The sequence below is a fragment of the Semicossyphus pulcher genome, unplaced genomic scaffold (assembly GCF_022749685.1).
Source record: "Semicossyphus pulcher isolate SPU_LCO1_2020_fin unplaced genomic scaffold, fSemPul1.0.p SCAF_18, whole genome shotgun sequence".
NCBI lineage: Eukaryota > Metazoa > Chordata > Actinopteri > Labriformes > Labridae > Semicossyphus > Semicossyphus pulcher.
Window position 1 is genome coordinate 9,031,790 of NW_027211691.1, and position 21,175 is coordinate 9,052,964.

General features: G+C 42.2%; 1 protein-coding gene across 3 annotated transcripts in view; it reads right to left on the bottom strand.

The window, feature by feature from the left end:
• prex2 (phosphatidylinositol-3,4,5-trisphosphate-dependent Rac exchange factor 2) overlaps window positions 1–21,175 on the bottom strand; it is a 105,438-nt gene that overhangs the window by 53,499 nt on the left and 30,764 nt on the right. For all 3 annotated transcript variants that reach the window (XR_011308560.1, XM_069667259.1, XM_069667258.1), the window contains exons 7-17: window positions 20,860–20,993; window positions 18,972–19,075; window positions 16,052–16,201; window positions 15,408–15,549; window positions 11,049–11,149; window positions 9,957–10,060; window positions 9,829–9,878; window positions 5,670–5,745; window positions 4,051–4,123; window positions 2,050–2,192; window positions 1,645–1,737 (exon numbers count right to left, since the gene is read on the bottom strand). Coding sequence is in view for 2 of the 3 variants with exons in the window: in XM_069667259.1 (XP_069523360.1) it covers window positions 1,645–1,737; window positions 2,050–2,192; window positions 4,051–4,123; window positions 5,670–5,745; window positions 9,829–9,878; window positions 9,957–10,060; window positions 11,049–11,149; window positions 15,408–15,549; window positions 16,052–16,201; window positions 18,972–19,075; window positions 20,860–20,993 (1,170 nt within the window). In the remaining variant the exon portion in view is untranslated. The remainder of the gene's footprint in view (window positions 1–1,644; window positions 1,738–2,049; window positions 2,193–4,050; window positions 4,124–5,669; window positions 5,746–9,828; window positions 9,879–9,956; window positions 10,061–11,048; window positions 11,150–15,407; window positions 15,550–16,051; window positions 16,202–18,971; window positions 19,076–20,859; window positions 20,994–21,175) is intronic.

Sequence of the window (21,175 nt, forward strand, 5' to 3'; positions counted from 1 at the left end):
AGAATAAGAATAAGAAATAAAAACATAAATATTGCAACAGGATTTTTTACATTACAAAGGAAGGCATACACACTCCAAGTTATAAGAGACAACATGGGGTAACTTTTATCTTTAGCACACAGCTGGATCCGCTTGTGGATTTCTTTGTCCCAGATTGAATATTTAAAAGCAAACAACGTCAGTCTCGATGCAATCCAGACCTTCCGCATTCAGAGCTACTTCGGGGCTGGAGGGAATTATGGGTCGTGTGCTCAGATTGATCACATTTTGTCTTCAAACCCCTCAGTCCCAATTTTCATCTATCAGATCAAAGCTAAGCACCAAAGGAGACCTCAAAATATGGCGCCTGTTAATGTGCTCTATTTCTGCACGAATGTGCTTCAGCAATCAGTGTTCATCAGCGGGAAGCAGGTTCAGTGTTGGAGCAATCACTTTGAGATTGATATTTCTTATGACTGATTATTGAACCGCATTTTGACAACAAAAGGCTTCCTCTGGCTGTCGGCATCACAGCTTTGTAGAATAACTTCTGGCAAACAGAATCAAATCCAGCAGAATGGTGTTACAATACAAAGAGGAGGCACTGAACCACAGTCTGATCCACATAAAGCCAAAAACACACATGGTTTTCTGGGCCCTGCTGTGTTACAACAGAGAAGTAATTTAACAGTCAGAATTAAATCACAATAAAATCTTTGAAACCAATTAATTCAATAAAAGTGTTGCACACAGTAGATTTGGAGAAACAAGGGAAATGTGCACATGCTTTCATGTGTAATTCAACTTTGGTGCAATTTCAGAATTGCAAACCATCTGGACTTGGTTTTGTTTTGATAGCGCTGATATTAAAGGGCCAGTTCGTTGATTTTCAACCTCAGTCCTATCATGCTATTATGGGGAGCTAACATCATTTTGGTAGGAAAAAAATGCAATTTCACTCTGTCTTTGGATGACGCTATCCGCTTCTTCAGTGGGCCCTGGAAAACCTCCGCCAGACTACGTAAAACGCATCATCTGGTGGAGGCCAGGGAGCTTGCAAAACTACACTTCCTCAATATAGGACGCACACCTCCGATGTCATGTCTCGTTCAAAATCGTCAGGTTTGAAATGTAGACTGCAGACCTGAAGATTTTTTTAGACATTCCACCGGTATATTCTCATCGTATTTCAGATTCTGTACTGCTCTGAGCCATTGCCTGCAGTGAAAAGGTAGTATTTCACTCCAGCGTCTCTCGCTGCACCGTTCCTTTCAGAGGGAGGGGCGCAATGCACGCTGGGTGTTGTAGGAATGTAGAATGGGCAAAACCACGAGGTGTTTGTAGAACTTTCTCCACAGCTATGGCGCTGATTTAAAATATTATTGCTTCTATCGATTACAGAGAACACCAGCTTTGACTGACAGTGGATTTTACCATTTTAAAAGTTGCTCCTTTAAGGTTACAGGCAGAACTGGAGAGTCCTGAATGTTGGAAGCTGTCACAGTAGTTGTGCTGCATCATCTAGTTTTATATAAACTTACTCAGCTAAATGAGAAACACCACTAGAGATTCCCTCTTTCCTCTTTGTGTCCCTTGTCAGTAGGATTGCTAAAAAACACAAAAACTACAGTTATGTTGCAACATGTTCTGTACGTGTGGTCTCACCTCTGCAGGGGAGCCCTTCTCCACAGACTTTATAATTGGGACTCTGTTCCTCTCTTCCAGCGTAAAGCCGTAGCCTCCATCACTGGGCCTTATCTGAAAAGAAAAAAAAACGACACATCGGCCATCAACAAAATCCCCAGCCAGCAGACCCAGACATTTCCACAGAGAACAAACACAAACCAACCAGCAGCAGATACTGGTGCAGACAGATAGCAGCCGTGCTGGTATTTGCTCACTCCTCTGAAAAGAATGCTTACTGAGGTATAAAATAGACTTTTTACAGTGTTGTGATTTTGCCTTCTCACAGCTGTGCGCTTCATAATGACTTGCTGTGACTTTGGGTTGTTCTAAGATGTGGCGACACAAAAGCAAAGTAATAGGATATTAGACAGGCTGAGAGCTCACCAGCAGAGACTTGGAGATGACGTTCTCGACTATTTTCAGGTCGTGCTTCATGGGTTTGTGTTTGGTGTTGGAACCCTCCATCTCCTCATCAGCGAAGAAACGAAACAGCAAGGGCTCGTCTTTGAATTCACTCTTTTCCAAGACTGAAGGGCAACAAAGTCATGAACGAACAAATTTCAGTAACAATGAAAAGAGCTTAATAATTATATTTATTGCCAATGTGTTTTAAAACTTTAAATTCTCTACTAAAGTTCGTGTACGAATCATTTTTCTGGCAATTTTCAAAAGTTTTGGATTGTTGGATGAAAACTTTCCACTGTGCCAGGTAGCCTTGTTTTTATTTAAACAGAACACAAATCAGACAGACCTACTTTTTTTGCGCAATCCATCACAGTGAAAATCAAGTCAGCAGTAATTCTGTCAGGGTTATATTATGTTTCTCATGGCACTGCAATTTTGGAGAGTGGTTAGACTCGGAAAGTATGCACTGCAATGCCTCAAACTATTGAGTAACACTGACAATGATTATGAGGGCATGACAAATTGTAGGGAAATAAAGGGGAACCACTGGATCCTTGGAAATACATAGAAATTTCTATAATGCAAAAACAAATTGGTTAGTATACTGTGATTTATGCTAAATCAGCTGCAAAATAGTCCTATAAGAAATGTATGACATAACATTAAAGAGGGGGTATGTTTCACATTTTAAGACATATATATAATGTTACAATGTTGGATGTTTATACTAAATGTGGGTGAAGTTTCAAATCTGTAGGTAAAAGTATGTTGGAGTAATCCCCAGGCTTCTCAGCTCAGTCTGCAGGCTGTTGTGAACACCAGGTTTCACACAGTGTTTTCTACACGCTGCACTTTGTGACATCACAAATTTGCCTCGATTGTCTGCATAACGACTCATTTAAATACGCGCAAATGGCACCAGAGCACCAGAGCACCAGAGCACTGAGATGGCATTTGCCCTACCGCGCACTGAGGGGTGCATTCAACCCTCGGCGTGTGCTTTCGAGAATGAGGCGTTTTCCCAGAGACCCTGAACAGGAAAGCGGTATAGGATAATGAATGAATAATGGATGGATGGAAGAGTTTTAAACATTTTCAGTAACATGCCAAAGGGAGAATATCTAAACACTGTAAGCAACCCATGTATCCACAAATGCACAAATTCCCACCCTGAGAGAAAGGGAGACCCCACTTCTGTGCCAAAATATCACTTTTGAATGAACCTACTCTCCATGGCAACAAAACACCTTCACCAAGACTTTCTGTTTTGAACTGAAAAATAGCCCTGAGGGGAAAAACAGAGTTTCCTTCTAACATTCCCTCACTTCATTCCCCTCCAGATCAGACGTAGCGCCAATCGTTTTAATAGCTGCATCGTCAGGCCAAATAACTTACTGGCACGAACGGTAAAATTACCCTGACGGCTGTGGAAGTGAAAGCAAGTCTACTGGGCTGGGGCTGTTATGTTCCATAAAAGTGCTGGTAATTTGTAGTGTGAGGCTTGAACTGCGGGTAGCTTGGTGCAGTTACATCATGGAGGTTCGAGGAGACACGATGTGACTCATACCCGAGTGTGTATGATGTGGATTTTGGCACGAGGGATGCACAGAGTTAACTCGCATAAACAAGCGGTGACGATGGCTACTGAACATTTTGCACTGACACAAACATTAAAGTGTTTTCAGCCAAGCTTTCACATTACATAAGTGCAAGTAAGACGGTACTGTAATGATAGTATGCATGAATTCAACACATACACATACATATTCATTCACAAGACTGGAAAAGTTCTATTCCCGTCGAGTGTGACAGAGATTAAGAGTAGAGATGGAAAGAGATCAAGAGTGGTCGTGTTCCTAAACAGGATGCTAAATGTGTCCTCTGCGCAGTTTTCCAAAGCATCTAACTCTGATTCAGACAATGATGGAGAGGATTCCACTCTTTGCGAACGTCAGGATCAGAACTTGAAAGGTGTCGTACCGTGATGCATGAAGCCATTGTCGCACAGCTCCACCCCCAAAATCAATGCCTCCTCCCTGGTTCTGCAGTCTCCCTGCAGCAGACGACATGAGAAAAAGAAAGGGAAAGAGAAAGAGTGTAAAAACGAAAAGAGAGCAATTAAAGCATTAAGAGTGGATAAAGTGAGTTCGACAAGGAGAAGCAACAGAGGATGAGAGAAAATTAAGTACAAAGGGAGACAGAACAAAGGACATATGCTTAGAAGTATGTCACACTAACACCTGTCTTTGTCCCTCAGTCAGAAAGCCCCCAGGCCAACAGAGCAATCTTCAACACGGCCAGAATCATGTCTAGACAGCAGAGTGCGACAGCTCTTGAAGCCCTGATTCTACAAACACATTCATATGGACGATACCGTGCACACATATGCACACACACAAACATGCGGTGTCTGCCATTGATTCTGCGGTGGTGGCCGTATACGTTTCATTTCTTTTGTTGTCATTCTGAACAGGACTATCAATCTGTCAACCTCAAAGCTTCCTGTCAGAGTCAATAAAGCTCCGCTGTCAGATCAATTCTGCTTTTCTTTCTTCGTTTCCTTTTGGCTTCGCCGAGGGCCTCAAGTCTGATGGCAAGAATTGCTTTGTTATCTCGGTGTTTTTCCTCTGTTGCACATTTGAAGTGGCCCAAAATATGACATCCAGAAAAAAACATCCAATGTGCCTCAAGGCTTGTATGAAACCAAGTTAAACAATGCTAATAATACTTTTTAAAATATACTTTGCTTTGGACACATTGTTTTAAGGATAAGGTGATGTGTGCCAGGCAGGCTTGGGGAGCGCTACGTAATTAGGATACAAGAAAAAGGCAACTGTATCCGTTAGATTCAAAGAAAAAAAAGAGGTAATTAGATCACAGATACGTTTATTAAATGATTGATTACTGGCAGGATTACAATTTTAAAATACATTTTAAAATGAAGACAATATAATACAAAAAATGCCCTATAACAGCTGGCGTCTCACTTCTAAACCACCAGTCTGACCGTCTCTGATAACACCACACACCTGCGCGCACATGTTACGACACTTCATGACACACAATTCTCACAACACCGCTCCTCAAAGGCGTGAGGCCTATGGTGAAAAAAATGGGTGGAAATTTTCTCCATCATTTTGTCTTCAAAGGAGAAAATGGGAGCAACATCGTAGTACAGTTCGAGTTCTACCTTCCGGCTGTCATTATCCAAGGACATCGACTTTAAAGAAACATTAACAGGTAAGACCAACCGCGAACATTAGCTGCACAGAATTCCAATTCAAAATCGTTTTCTGCTACTACTACTGAAAAAAAGTTTGTGACTCTAGTGATGGGGATGTGGGTAAAAACACAAGCCCCAGACTTGAATAAGTTTGCGCCATTTTACTTGAAGTTTGAGTGTGAAGTAGTGTGAACAGCAGATAGCACATTTAAATGGGAATAATTAGCGCTCTTAATTAATGGCCATTCGCACATTACAGAAATATTGAAATTTATTTTCTCTTGTCTTTAATTCCAGATTTAGTATTGAAGTAATCCAAAAGTAATTGAAAGTAATCAGTTATGTTACTAATTGTGATTACTTGGATTTGGCTTACCTGTGCAATAAGCCAGTCTATCAGCTTGTTGGCCATCACCACTGATTTGTAGGTCCGTAAATGGTAGTCCTTATCCCTGTTTGGACATAAAAACAGAAAACTTTGTGAGAAGGGAGGAAAGTAAAACTTTGCTCTGTTTTCAACTCTTTAAACTGTAATTAACTCATATGTTGAGCACGCAGAGTAGTGATTGCACGGCCTATTTAAACACAATGCCTAAAAGAGGATTAATAATTCCCACTGTCATCAATGCGTGCTCGCTTCTCAAGCTCTGGCACTCGCATCATAAATCTAAGTGACTTTCTGACACCTGATGACAGCAAAACAGCATTCCTCCGAGCACGGCTGGTAACGGCCCCTGCGGTGTTTGGCTCTGGGGTGCCCCATGCTCGTCTGGTGTTGCCACTCTCGGCCGCGCAGACCCCGAGAAATGCCTTTATGAAGTTAAGCCGTGACTTTCCCATGAACACAGGGGCCTCCCCGGGGACAAGCAGGGGCCGGGCTGCAGGCCGGGAAAGTCCAGAACCACCGTGACTTACCACTCCACCACTTCCACCACATGCAACCACTCACTCAGACACACACACACACACACATGCCTGTTTTATACACACACACACACACAGTTGAGACAAGTCAAACATGACATGTGGGCCAAGATAAAGTCAAATCTCAGCTGTCTGGAGCTCTTCACAGTGAGAGGCGTGAGAGGCCGAGTGCGGCCCTGTTTCCTCCGCAATGGAACGTTCTGTTGCGTAACTCGATTTGACAGCCTGTGTTGGTCTCTGTGTTGGTATCAACCTGTTGCCCTGCCGTGCCATGCATTAACCACTTGGACCACAAAATGCAAGAGGCCCCCTGTTTTCACAATGAATGGAATACTAGAGACAGGGTGATTGGGGCTACAGCGGCTGGTGCACAGTGAGGCTGTCAGAGTGAAAAATGGGCGGTAAACAGCGGTCCGGTGGGCAGCCATATGTCTGGCATGAAGAAACAGCAGTTTGAGGAGTAACAGAGGGAAAGGTCAGAGAGGTGGTTTTTAACTCGCTGTCCAAAGAGGAAAGTTTGTCTTGACATCCAGTCGCCGTTAAATTGATGAAGGCAAATGTTACATTTTTTAAAGCTTTCTTTGGAATAAATTTCGCAAAGGATGCTGAAAGTTCAAGCTTTAATCAGCTGTTAAAGTCCTGATAAATTACTCAAGTACATTTATTTTGAAAAGCTACACACGCATGCAGAAATATTGAGTTTCTGAAGGAGCCATGAGCATAATGAGGAGAGCTTGTCGATTTTTCTCATCCGCTGAACTAAAATGCCAGTTTAGTTTTTCCAACTTGTGTGAAGATAATTTATGAGTGACCTTCTGTCTCTGCGTGGAGTTCGAGAAATTATCCTCTTTGCATTATTAAACGTTGAACTTCGTCTACACAGTATTAGCCTATAGCGGAGGTTTCAAACTGTGTAATCAGATCCCCTGGAGTGGATGGATTCATGTAGGAAGGCGGAAGAGTGAGACGGATGCAGAAGCTCTATAGGGGTGCAGGGGGTTGTGTAATATAGGCCCCCTTCACTTCATCTCTGTCGCTCTGCCAGGAAATTATACCTAATTAGGCAAGGGCTGCTTGCTCCAATTAAACTCTGGCATTCCCAGGCCCTGTGATGCATTGTCCTGAGCGCTCGGTGAAAACACACTACACAGATATGCCGGCTAACTGCGCACTGCTCTAGTACACTGACTAGAGTTCTTACGTCAAGAGGTTTGGCCTCAATACAAACGCCAATGGACTGAATGCTGACACACAAAATCACCCTTCAGGCTTTGCAGTAGCTGGACCAAATGCAGGAAAAGCTTTTATGCCCGAATACATAGAGGATCAGTTTGTCTCCTCCAGCTGAGGCAGAGTTTTATAGGTGTGAAATTAAAGCTTTTCATCGGGCTATTTGAAATCCAGCATAAACTGGCAAACTTGATTTGGTGCTTTGCGGTGAAACACATTAGCAGCCTCAACCTCAAACACTGTTCAAAGTGTTCAGCACCAAAAACCAAAGCATGGCAGCAAATAACTCCTATAAAACCAGATTGGTCTGTTGGACAAAGATGTGCCAAAGTGTTTAAGAAAACACCTGTTTGGCATTTTGGTTCAGGGGACTATTTTATGGGTTCCTGCTTACACTCATTTACACTGATTACCCACAATAACAAACTTTAAAGGGGGCTAATTTCAAGCTTCATATTTCAATCTGTGATACCTGTGGAGTAGCTTAGCATAATTTACAGTAAAAAAAAATCCTAATTTTTCTCACACTGGTGCTCTGTACAGGCCCTCATACAGCCTCTGCGGCTCAGTCAGCTCAGAAATCCCGCCCCTACAAGCCTACTTGATTCTGATTGGCCAGCTCTCTGAAGCCTGCTGAGGCTGCACTTTGTGACATCACAAGTCTAGAAAAACAGTATTAAACCTGGCGTTCACAGCAGCCTGCAGGCTGAGCTGAGAAGCATGGGGATTACTCCAACATACTTTTACCTACAGATTTTAAACTTCACCCCTGTTTAGTCTGGACATCCAACATTGTAACATTATATATATATATGTCTTAAAATGTGAAACAGCATAACACCCCCTCTTAAAGACTGAACTTACCTTTGTTATTTCAAGTGTATCTCTGATGTAATATTAAGGCAACCAGAAATGCCTTTTTTCTGTAATGAAACTTTTAAAACAACACTGCTGAACTTCTGATACCAGAATGGCCACTTTGCATCATGTTGTATGCTGACGAATTGAAATCAATGCTTTTCTCCAGCAGCACAACTCTGTGTCAGGCCTTTCAGAGCATGGGATCAATACGCTGTCGGCCACACTCAGTGAAAAGTGTAAGACCTGTGTATTGTAAATGAAAGCCCCCAGAAAAAGTCTTAAAAAAAGAAACGAAGCTATTTGTGCCTGTGATGTATTGGCCTGAACCATGTGACCCAAACATAGAGTCGAATCGCTCAACAAAGGAAAATAAATCACCTATTGGTTTGAAATTAGAAACAGGGGAAGAACATTTTCTGAGCTTTTACACGTATTACAAAGTCTTCATCAGAGGGTTAGGGATGGCAAGCAAGTTCATTAGAGGTTTAATTTCATCCATCGTTTTTTTGGGACTTTTCATCTGTGTTGGTATTGAATTCTGCAGCGAGGAACAACCTTTCCTGCTGATGAAGACCATGTGATGCGGTTGAAAGTTCCAGAAAGGGCCTGAAGAAGTGATAGGTGGGTACTTTTTTATATCAATGTTAACTGTACGATAGAGGATGAAATTTCCCACTGAAAAGAATCATCTGGTGGGTTTAAAGCTCCAGAAAAAGCAAGTAAGTGAAGCTTGAGTTAAAGAGGTGTAGGTAAAAGTATGTTGGAGTAATCCCCAGGCTTCTCAGCTCAGGCTGCTTTGAACGCCAGGTTTCACAAAGCTTTACTACACACTGCAGCTTGTGATGTCACAGAGTACCGCCTCAGCAGGCTCCGGAGAGCTGGCCAATCAGAAGAAAGTGGGCTTGTAGGGGCGGGGTTTCTTAAAGGGACAGAGTCTGAGAGACTGAGTCGTTTCAGGCAGAGGATGTATGAGGGCCTGCACAGAGCACCAGGGTGAGAAAAATTAGGATTTTTTTTTTTACTATAAATTATGCTAAGCTACTCCACAGGTATCACAGAGTGAAATATGAGGCTTTAAGTAAGCATAATAACCCCCCCCTCCTTTAAGAGAAACCATGTCTCTCTGTCATATTGTTTACTAAACTTACAGGCCGTTAAATGCTGAAAATGAAATCACGAAAGCAGTAAGGGACATTTATCAGTGTTAATGCTGTCCCAAATGTTCTCAAAGTACTTGTAACATCTGATTCAATCTTCCTCACCACATCTGTGTTTTGAGACCAGGCAGATAAAACCTGCCAACTCCATCGCCCACAGGCCCCGTCTCACTCCATCACCATCTGTGCCAACTCCTCTTAAGTCAGCTGCTCTTTTAAGACAATGAGCTCATAGTCTCTGTGATATTTCTCCCCTTCACTCTGGGAGGTGGAGCTATTTTTAGGAGGAAGAGCCAGATGCTGAGCTACTGGAGCCCCACCTGGCTGGGTTGCAAAGGAGTGGAAAGGGGAATGGCCGCCTACCTGATGACAGGAGTGAAGAGGCTGTGAAGGCGGCAGAAGAGACGAACACCCTGAGAAAAAGAAGAGAGAAAGGTGCGTTAAATGTGATGTATATTAGGTTTTATGCTTTACTTTTGCACAGTTTTTACCTTCGATATGACATCATGCATGTCACTTCTGGGGTGGTAGGTGCCATCATCGTAGCGGAAGCGGTACAGGACAGGCTCAGGCTTGAACTGGTGTTTGTCTGTGACTGAAAATGCAATTTTAAACATGAGGAGGTTTCAGACGGAGAGGTGCCAGAATGAAAAAGGAAACAAGCGAAAAAGTCTCAAACCCCTGAGGGAGCATTATTCATCTCGCTTCAAATTCAAAAGCATAAGAGGTTTAAAAACATATTCAAGCCAAGCAGCGCTGCGTGGTGAAAGAAGCTTTCCAGACAAGAGGAAGACTCATACAGAGTGGTCACAGATAACACAGCTGCTCGAGCTCCCCTTGCTTTAGGGGACTCTGTCAAGGACCCTCCTAACAGTAATAACAGTCGGCTCTGTATTCTTGGCTGCAGCCGCGCGGGTTCCATTAAATGTTTTTATGAAAAGATATTCTATCGTTTTTCACATGGGGACTTCTAACTGCACTGAGAGAGCGCACACAGGGGCTCCGAGCTATTCCTCTCTGTCAGGACCAGCTCCACAGCCCAATCTCATTTCTCTGTGAGAAGCAATAAAGCATCCCCAGAGTGATTTAAGTTACAACTTGGCTCGGGGCCCTACTCTTTTGAGGAAAAAAGACATGCAGAGCAGACTGCACCATTTGGTATGAATGCAAAGAGTTAGCCAGCTTAAGCCTCATGCAGGAAATACACTTGTTGTTAGCCAAAGCCACAGAACAGCCCAGTGAGCAAATATAACAGAAACATTACCGCAAGAAGAGATTAATAGTTACAATCCCTTACCTAAACATTGTGTCAGGGGAGGGTTTAAATGGGACACCTGCTAAGATATAAATAAAACAGCTGCATTTGCAATGTAGGCGCACGCCAGGGAGTGAAAGTGTTGTGAAACTGCTTGTTGAATGAGGAACATTCACTGGAAAAGCAGAGGTTAGGTGGGGAAATGGCAGGCATTTGCAAGCTCTTAATCATGCAGCACAAAGTAAATTAGACTAGTAGATTTATTTAAAGATATGGAACAGAAAATGTTGGAGTTGGAGTAGAGGAAGGATAAATTGTGGGAACTAACCATGGTGGATGATGCCATTCTCCAGCAGAGCTTGACCCAGGTGAACCCCTTCCTCTGGGTTGCCTGTTTCACCGATTTCCATCAGCCAAGACACAAACTCACTGGGGACACACAAAAGAGAACATGAGCAAAATAACACACAAAGTCGCTCAGGGATAACACAAAAAACACCCACAAATCCCCCATGGGAAATTCAAAACCTCTTTAAAGGAGGATGTGTGTGATCAGTGGGGGGAGCTTTGGATTTACTCTTGATAATCTGTCAATAGAGAAAAAGTTCTGGCCTTTGCCATCATTACGGAGAACCTCTACAACTTGCCACAAACAACATTTACTCTAAATCGATGTGAGTGAGGGAACAAACACTATCCGGATGAAGAGGGAGGATTTATTTACTCTTTGGGGCCACATGTGTTTGTTAAAACAACCAGCATGCTTCAGTTTGGGTGTTATTTCTAGTGTAACTTTATTTATTTAAGACTTACCATGTAAAACGAAGGATTTAATTGTATCTTGTGAAGTTCATGATGGAAAATGCAAGTTAATTTTTGTTCAGCGTCACTTAGAAGCGGGTTGGGAAAACAAACCAATCGCCAAAACAAGAAACACAGCGTCAGATCTTGTGATGGCCAAAAAAAAGCTAAATGGGATAATTCTCCATAATTTAGTGACTCAGAGAGAGAGTAAGAGGAGAAAATACACACAGAAAGAGAGAGAGGGTATGCAGAAAACCAGTAGCGTATCTGATTACTCTTTCTATGTCTGACCCATAGAAAAACAAACAAACATGGCCAGCAGCACCGCTGGAATTCTGTGGATTTTACTTCCAGGCCCTGACGGAGGTGGTCTGGTGTCATCGTCGAGCCAAACCCCCCCCACCTCCACTTCCTCCTTTCTCTATCCGTCCAACATTTTACACTCTGTAACCACTCATCCCTGGCGTCCTTTCTCTCCGCAACCGACCACAGGGGAAAAACACTCTATAAAAACTCCATAACAATGTCAGTTTGTTAACCTCTGTACCTAAACCATGGAAGGAAAAACACCCTGAAAGTTTGGACTATGCGGTTCTCATAGCCTCGAGCAGAGAAGGGTCACACACGGGCAATAAACACAAAAAACACAAGGTCCCTGCACTAATAAGATATCTAAAATATGACGACAGACTTTTGAAGAAACTAGCTAAGCTGTTTACTGTGAAACATGTAATTAATAGTACCTATGACAGTTTTCCGAACCAAATGTTCAGTGCTGCTCAAATGTTCTCACAAAAATGCCAATACAACAGAGAAATACTTATATAAAACCAAGTTCTTAAGGGCTTTAAGACGGCAGTAGTTTCACATTTTAGGCAACCATATTCGCTTTCTTGACGATAGTTAGATGAGAAGATTGATAACCACGTCAGTCTTCTAAAAATGGAGCTACAGCCAGTAGCCTGTTAGCTTAGCTAGCCTAATGACTAAGGGAAACAGCTAGCATGGTACCATTCCATGCTAGTACAAGATATGCTAAAAAGTACCTCTAAAGATCACTTATTATGTGACATCTTATTTCTTATTAACACAAAAAAAACTAAGCATAAAATTGAAAAGGTTTCTGTCAACTGTATGTATTTATTAAATATTAGTGTTCAGACAGAGACATGCTAGCTTTCCTTGTTTTCGGTCTTCGTGCTAATTTTAAGCTAGCTAGCTATGCCTGGCCCTAGCTAAATGTTTATTATATAGACTTGAGAGTGGAATAAATCTTTAAAATATCAAACTTTCTATGTCACAAAAAGACATTAACAAAATTCTAAACAGTCTTTACTTTCATAGATGATCAGTACAGTATATTAACTGATGTACTGGTTATCTCCCTGTTGGTTTTATTAAATGCTGTCTCTATCTACATGCAGCAAAAGCAGCAGCCTGTCTATTCAGCTTACATTTGTCACTTGTCTATGCTGAAAGAGCAAAAGGTTTATTCCTTGTCACAAAGAAGAGCAGTGGCTGACAAACACAAAGGGCATTTCTAACTGCATGTCAAACCTTTTCGTTGCGCTCTTTTCAAGGCCTTTTATCAACATCCATCACAACAAGCAGACACTATTGTCTGCCAAATGTAGAAAAGACTAACACTGTGAACTTCCTTTTGTTTTACTGCTTATTCCAACTTTAAATTGGATGATGACTGCACGCTAGGTGGCTGTCACACACATTTTCTTTGATGAATTACACTGTCACAGGGACTAAACCACATACGATTGTACCGTTTAAAGGGGAGGAGTTGGAGTTCAGCCTTTAGCCTTAAAAAAAAATCAAACAGAGGAAAGGGGAGGTGCAGAAAGAGAATAAAAGCATTTCACAATGGAAGGAGTGGGCTAAGTTGAGGCTTTCATCAGGGACACACCATCCTGGTTCCAATTCACCAATTACGCCTACATGTAATCCTCTCCAAAATCATCACAGACAGGGGAAGTACAGAGATGTCTTTTCACCCGCAAGTGGTCATCCAGGTGTTAGCCAAGTTGTATAAAGAAGGATAGGTTTCAAAAAGGAGCTTCTCTGAGCTGCTTTCTCATCATACGATCTCATCAGACTCAATAAAATTCCCACATACTACCATCTTTTGATCCTTTTAATCTTTTTAGCTGACAGATCCATTCCTCCTCCAGACCACGAGGGATCTGGTGTTGTCTGCGTGGACCAAAGGAGAAAGTAACCCCTCATTCCAAACCACCATGCCGTGTAACATGGCCACAAGTATGTCCAATTGAACTTTTTGGTCGTTTTTTTGCTTCTTTCTCAATGCTTTTAAAATAACAGGGATTTTTTTTAAATGACTTTTTAAGCTCTGCTGATTTTCAGTGTGATTATTACCAGTCAGAACATCTCTGTAAAAACGGAAAACAAATGGAAAACATGGCTCATTCTGAAACGCAGTCTGGTGTTTACAAGGGAAATTTGTTCTGGGATTTCAAGAGTCAAGATAGGAGCATTGTTTAAATAACATCCAACCAAGACTTGTGAAACTATTTAATTTGATTTCTAACTCTTTTTAAACTCCTCTAGTGTCATCACTCTATAAAGACTTGTGTGGTCACACACAACATGGGGAGCTCTTTGGCAGCATCCAGATGTTTGCTGATTTTATTATACTCATCCAGCTTCGTCACCTCTTCAGTCTCACAGTGTGTCGACAAAGTGGGGAGAACATTATGGCATAGAGGGTAACTTGAGTTGAATGTGAGGAACGAACCGTAGAATTGAGGTTACAGGTTTTTACGCTTTCCAAAGTGAGGAGATCAAGAGGTGTGATATGCCATTAGGTTTTCAGTAGAAAGCTTTGCGGCTGAATGAAAAATACATTAAATCATGGCAGGTAATTTGAGGATCACATGCTTCTGGTCCTCATCTATCATCAGGAATTGGAGTTTGGAGTAAATGAAAGGAGATCCAGAGTTTATGATACCTTATTCACAGGATTAAACCAACTTTTTCACCAACTGATTTCACAGCAGGACGTCTACATCTTATAAGATGAAAGCAAAATACAGAAATGGGGGCATCAACTCATGCATGCCTAAAATAGCTCAAGGACGAGGTTTTGATTAAGTCGTACTTTACAGTAAATGCCCTCATCTATCAGCAATCGGAGGGAAAAAAGACATGTTTAGACTTGTTTCAAGTCAACATAAAAAGCGAGCTGGCATAGCCGGGAAAGCTCAAGGACATGAACCGATGAACAGCTGCCCTCTGGCATCATGGGCCCTCCACTGCAGTTAGCTCACTGATTCCTCCGCAGAGAGCTTATTGTAATCTAACATGGGCGAGGGGAGAGAGCGAGCAGTCAGCTGAGCGGCACAGGGATATCTCCCTTTGATTTATGACCTGCATTCAATGGCCGATCCGTCCCCAGACACCACACCAATAATCCTTAAATAAGATTCATGGGCTAAATCTGGCTGGATTTGATTTTCCCATGACTGAGACTGCGGATATACATAACACACAGGCTTCTGAACTAAAAAGCACAGTTGCTTTCTTCCCTCCCAGCTGCTGACTTTAGAAATCCTCGCCAATTTTAAAATCAAAGCAGGGTCGGAGAATTTGATCCGTATCACTAAAGCGTTGTGTGTAATCTGCTCTGAAGATACGATCATACACTATAGGTGCTAACATTGCTCACTAGACTCTGTAGAAGTACACATGTAAAGATCTGAAGGACAGAATTAGATATTCATTCTGCTTAATCTCAGAATCGTTTGACGCACACATACTCCCACACAGTCACACCGATGTGGCAGAGAGGAAACACTCTGCAGCTTCCTCACAGGATCAACCAAAGTGTCGCGATGTGTGGCGAGAATCTCACCTTCCCAGGAAGCACTTGGGGAAGGTGGTTAGCTTGCGTTTCCGGTCCTTAATGAGGTTGCCCTTCGTCATGAGGTGGTAGAGCTTCTCTCCTTTCTCTGACACCATCACCCACGTGTCCTGCTCCATGCCGAGCCTGAGACCTGTGCAGAAGAGAAGAGCGGGAGGGGGGTAATGTCTCCTTATTTCACAGGATAATCAGCAGTGCCTTTGAGTGTCTGTGCTTATGGTCTTAGGCAAGGGTTCATGTCGGACACTTTGAAGATTTGATCTTGTATGCAATCCCAAAATGAGTGAAATAGAAACAGAAAATAGTTTTCACTCTGCACTTTCTTTGTGGGAGTAACAAACTCTCTTTTCATACGCATAAATCTGCAAGAAAAGGCACCACAGTACTGCATTATTAGCTGTGTCTCTTACTCTTAGATAAACATCCCACGCCTTATCTGGGCTAACTTTTTCAATTATCCAGGTATAGTAGTTCTGTATTGATTTCCCCACACACAGCATATATTCTCAGTTATTTGATTCAAGACAGATGCTGAGAAGAAAAAAAACTACACGGGAAATGAGTTCCCCAAACTGACTGCATTAAAAGTACACAGACCCCCACCCTGATACCGATACACCAAAGCGCCTTCTTACTTTTCCTGCGCTCCCTCTCCTTCATGATGGCCTCCAGCCACTCCTGCTTCTCCTCCGGGGTCTTGGCCATGCAGACAAACCACTTGTTCTTGGCCGTGTTGTGGATCTTCCAGCCGTTGTTTACTATGTTCCCGCTGCTGTGGTAGTCAGCTGTGAAGCGGAGGAAGAGGAGAGCACAGAGAGAGAAGAGTTGGCTAGTTTTATAGAGCCCTCTCCTCGCGAAGGGGTGGAACAACACAAATCTTCTTTTTTGACTTATTTAGGCTGAGAGTAGTGATTCGTGCTTTCAACCGAGGTCAACAGAGGTAGAAGTAAGGATTTACAAGTACTCACGTTACTGTAATTGAGTAGCTTTTTTTGTGTACTTTAACTTTTTTGAGTATTTTTCATTTAGTAGTTTTATGATTTAAATGAATCCAATACTGAGTAAAATATTTATCGACAGATATTACGAGCTAGAAAGAAAAACTGACTTGGACCAGACATCAATCAAATGCATCGCATCAAAAACAGGCCAATCAGATTAAAGTGTCCTGCATCGCGATTGATTTTCACTGAGTCCGAAGCGAAGAAGGAGAGCTGGGCTGCAACTACCCGGGCCGGACACATAACGTCATGTAGTGTACCATGAATGGGACAGAAAAGAGTGCGGAGAAATCACCATCTTTGACACAGACTGAAGGAAGTGTTTTGTTTAATCAGAAACAGCCATTAGATCGCTCTCTTCAAAGCCACCAGACTCCATTAATAAAAACAGTCATTTTGTCTTACATAACACAAGACTTGCTGGTTTAGTGCTGCCTTGTTTAATGTCGTAACACAGGTAAGTTCGAATCGAAAAACCCTTTAAAGCAATGCTGTGTTGTATTTTAAGACATATATATATAATGTTGGATGTTCATACGAAACGTGGGTGAAGTTTCAAATCTGTAGTTAAAAGTAAGTTGGGAGTAATTCCCAGGCTTCTCAGCTCAGTCTGCAGGCTGCTTTGAACGCCAGGTTTTACAAAGTTTTTCCTACACGCTGCACTTAATGATGTCACAATGTGCAGCCTCAGCAGGCTTCGGAAAGCTGGCCAATCAGAAGAAAGCAGGCTTGTAGGGGCGGGGTTTCTTAAAGGGACAGAGCTGACTGAGTCGTTTCAGGCAGAGGCCATATTGAGGGCTTGAGTTTTTTTAACTTGTAAATTATGCTAAGCTACTCCACAGGTATCACAGAATGAAGTCAAATATAAAGCTTGAAATTAGCATAACACCCCCCCTTTAAAACCCCACACAATAACACAAACAAACTAACAGATCGAGGCAGCTGAGGACCATCAGCAACTCCCCTGTTCTGCAAGGTAAAATTACTGTTTTTGTCAATGGAGTCTGGTGGCTACAAAGAGAGCTATAGAACTGCTGTTCCTGGTTAAACAAAGGATCTTACTCTTAACATAAGGTCCATCTCTTGTCATTTTGACACCAAAACATGTAAACATAGGGCCCATAAGGTACAGTAACCATGGCAACATTTGTTAATTATAAAAATCAGCGGGGTGGGAAAGTAACTATGTAACTTTCACTTTGAGTACTTTTTAAGTGAACTACTTTTACTTTTACTTGAGTACAATTTCAGTCAAGTAGTGGTACTTCTAGCTGAGTAGAATATTTCAGTACTCTTTACACCTCTGGTCGTCAATCAGTCGTTGGGGAGTTGGGCTCACAGTAAACAAGAGTTACCGCATTTAACATGGCAATAACATTAACCTCAACTCTAATGATTTACTTTAAGGAAAAGAAGCAACACTAGAGCTCAAACAGGAAATCTACAGAGAAGACAGCACATTATCTGATGAAATAAGACTTTTTTAATACACACAGTTTGGTGGTTTATTTTCCAAAAACAACATCCATTATAAAACGTCTGAGGATAACGTAATTGATCTTCAAACACTGACTCTAGACTCATTTTTCCAGCTCCAGTGAGGGCTCTCATGGCCTCTCTATTGAGTTCTTCATTGATTATCGCTCTTCTCCTTTAATGAGATAAATGAGGGGACACACATGCAGAGAAAGAACCATCCATCAGCATTATTTACCACTGAGCATACAGATAACTCCCCCAAAGCTGGCGGCTACTTGTGATTCACCACCTATGCTGAAATATAGATGAAGTGAATGTAAAGAAAAAGGTGAGTACATGGAAATGAACTCTTGACCGTTACAGAAAGCTTTAAATACCTTTGAGTCTGATTTTCTCCCTCTCAGTGTGTAACAAAACCATAACAATCATCAATTACAATCACGTCTAAAAGCATCTACAGTGTGGTGTCCGTTGTATGGTATGCCTCCAGGGCGTTTTTCAACCTCAGGCAGGCAAAGTGTGTGCCTGGGAAAAAGTCATGGTGCTTTCATAGCGTAGGAATCTGAGCTAAAATACTCCTGTGGCGCCGGATTTCAGATTGAGATCTCCTGCCTGTGGTGCAGAACACCCAAGAGTTTCTGCACCGCCGCATGTCTCGCGTGTTTATCCTGTCTCTCCCCCTCCATCCATCTCTCACCGAAAACACCCGATATTACTGCCCATCCAGGTCCGCTGGAGAGGAAATGATGGCTTCTACAAATATAAATGATAATCAGCGGCTGAGTGAGGCCAAGAGACACAAGAGCTCCAGTTCAACGAGCACTAGCTGCAGCACAGCCCCGATGATATGTAACTATAGAGGTCTATGAAATTTTATAGGTAAATCTTATTTTTCCATCTGTGATCCGAGTGTAAAAATCTCACAGTGAAACACCAACTCAAGCCAAGGAGTATGTTGTCAAAATTCCTGTGTGGGATATAATAGCACATTTTTTAAACCCTGCTGCCAGCAGTGCTGAAGCTCAACTTTTATTTGCCCAAAATAAATGTCATATCTTTTGACAGGAACACTCACCCGTGCCATCGTCCACATTCTCCACCTCCATCACCTCCGTGTTGATTCGCCCTCTGAACAGGTAGCGAGGACCCTCTGTGGCCGTCTTGCTGTTTTTTAAACGCCTTTAAAAGAGAGAAGCAACAACAAGAATAAGGTTTAAGCATTTCACTCAGTCTTAATTCATTCAGTAATTTAAAAGTGACAAATTTAAAGTGATAATTTCGAAGATTTTAATTTAAATAAATGTCTGTTAAAGGGCCAGTTCGCCAATTTTCAACCTCAGTCCTATCATGCTATTATGGGGAGCTAATGCCATTATGGTAGGAAAAAAATGCAATTTCGCTCTGTGCCTTTGGAGGACGCTATCCGCTTCTCTAATGGGTTGTGTAAAACCTAGCTTGCTAAACGAGACTTCCTCAATCTAGGACACGTTCAAAATTGTCAAGTTTGAAATGTAGACTGCAGACCTGAAGATTTTTTTAGACGATCAAACGGTATATTCTCTTCGTATTTCAGATTCTGTACCGCTCTAAGTCGTTGCCTGCGGCGAAACGGTAGTATTTCACTCCAGCGTCTCTCGCTGGGCCGTTCCTTTCAGAGGGAGGGCCGCAATGTATGCTGGGTGTTGTAGGAATGTAGAACTTTCTCAACTTTCTCCACAGCTATGGCGCCAATTTCAAATATTATTGCTTCTATCGATTACAGAGAACACCAGCTTTGACTGACAGTGGCTTTTCCAGGAGAGAATAGCTCCTTTAAGTCACTATCTATCGCCAAATTAGGTAGCACAATAGTGACGGAAACAGTCACAAGTGGCGTCCAGTTAGTGACGCGTTTTCCATCAGCCAGCAGTGGTTGGTCTGCCAGAGAGGGTAGGCGGAGCTAAGCGGCTGCTTTTCCGGTCTCTGCAAGTGTTGCGAGTAAACAGTAGTCTACTATGGCTGAACAAACAAAGAAAAGATGGATGACTACAGATACAACTTCAAAAATAAGTGAAAATCCAAAGAAAAAGAAACAAATTGGATGCTCAGATGAAGGCAAACAGTCTGAAAAGGAAAGTGTCCGTCAGCGAGGAAAATCAAGAGTTTCAACTGGAGCCGACCGTGGACGTCACACATGCAACACTGTCTGGATATCTGGGAAGTGTGCTCCCACAATTACCGTTTATCTCCAAAGAGAACGAAACTGAAATCTTCAGGATTATAACTTCAACTATAAGCATCTGATGTTTCTCCATTTCTTTTAACCAAATAAGTGAGGAAACATATCCAGTTACTGAATAAACTGTCAGAGCATTGCATGCCATTTTTCCCTCTTCTATGCCTTTCTTTAGTCAGTGAATGGATCTGCTTTCATGCACTACCTGCAGACATTACACTGTAAACAGCACGTACAGTGAAAGCAAATCGAAGCAGGTGGCAGCTGGTTGGAGGCGGGTAAACAAAAGCTTCAAAACACATGTAGAGTTGATGCATCAATGTGAGCGGCGCATATGTGCACAAGCACAACAATGGTCGAAAAACAGCAAGAGTTTCCTGACTCAGCTGATACATAAATGTCAGATTAATCCGCATATTTACTCTGAAACTACCTGCTAGATTAATCACATGCCAACTTGTTCCCCTAGTTTAAAATCTCCTCTGCTGCATAACTTCGCCTTTAACTCACTCACAACTTAAAGGGCTCCCACAGTGCACTGCTCCCTTTTTAAAAAATAAAGTAAACGAACTTGTGGAGTAAATTATTTATAAAGCCTGCGCTCCAAAATGTCCTGCAGCGGTACAGAGACAGAGAAATGTGAAATTAGCATAAACAATATTTCTACTCACTCTCTTCTCTGTAATTAGAATTTAAGTTTCTCTAATGCTTTGTGGATTCTGTAATGACTAAACCATGCTCCAGACACCTGTTTTTCTTCTTGCAATAGACCAGGAGCTTGTCGAACAGGAAGAAGATCCTCTCTTGTATGTTTCCAGCTGAGATCTTGAGGAGGACGCCGTGCATGAGCATCTCCGTGCACGTGTCTGTGATGTTTGAGCCCTGCAGACAGAGAAGAAACAGATGCTTGGAGATAGATTTACACACAGGGATGAGCAGGAAATAAGTTATTCAAACTACAAAATAATCGTAAAGTTATTCCTATATAATTCAACACATAATGAGCGAGCAGGAGGAGGGGTTACAAAGCCCAGCCTTTCCTGTTCCCTCCCTCAGGGGTCTGT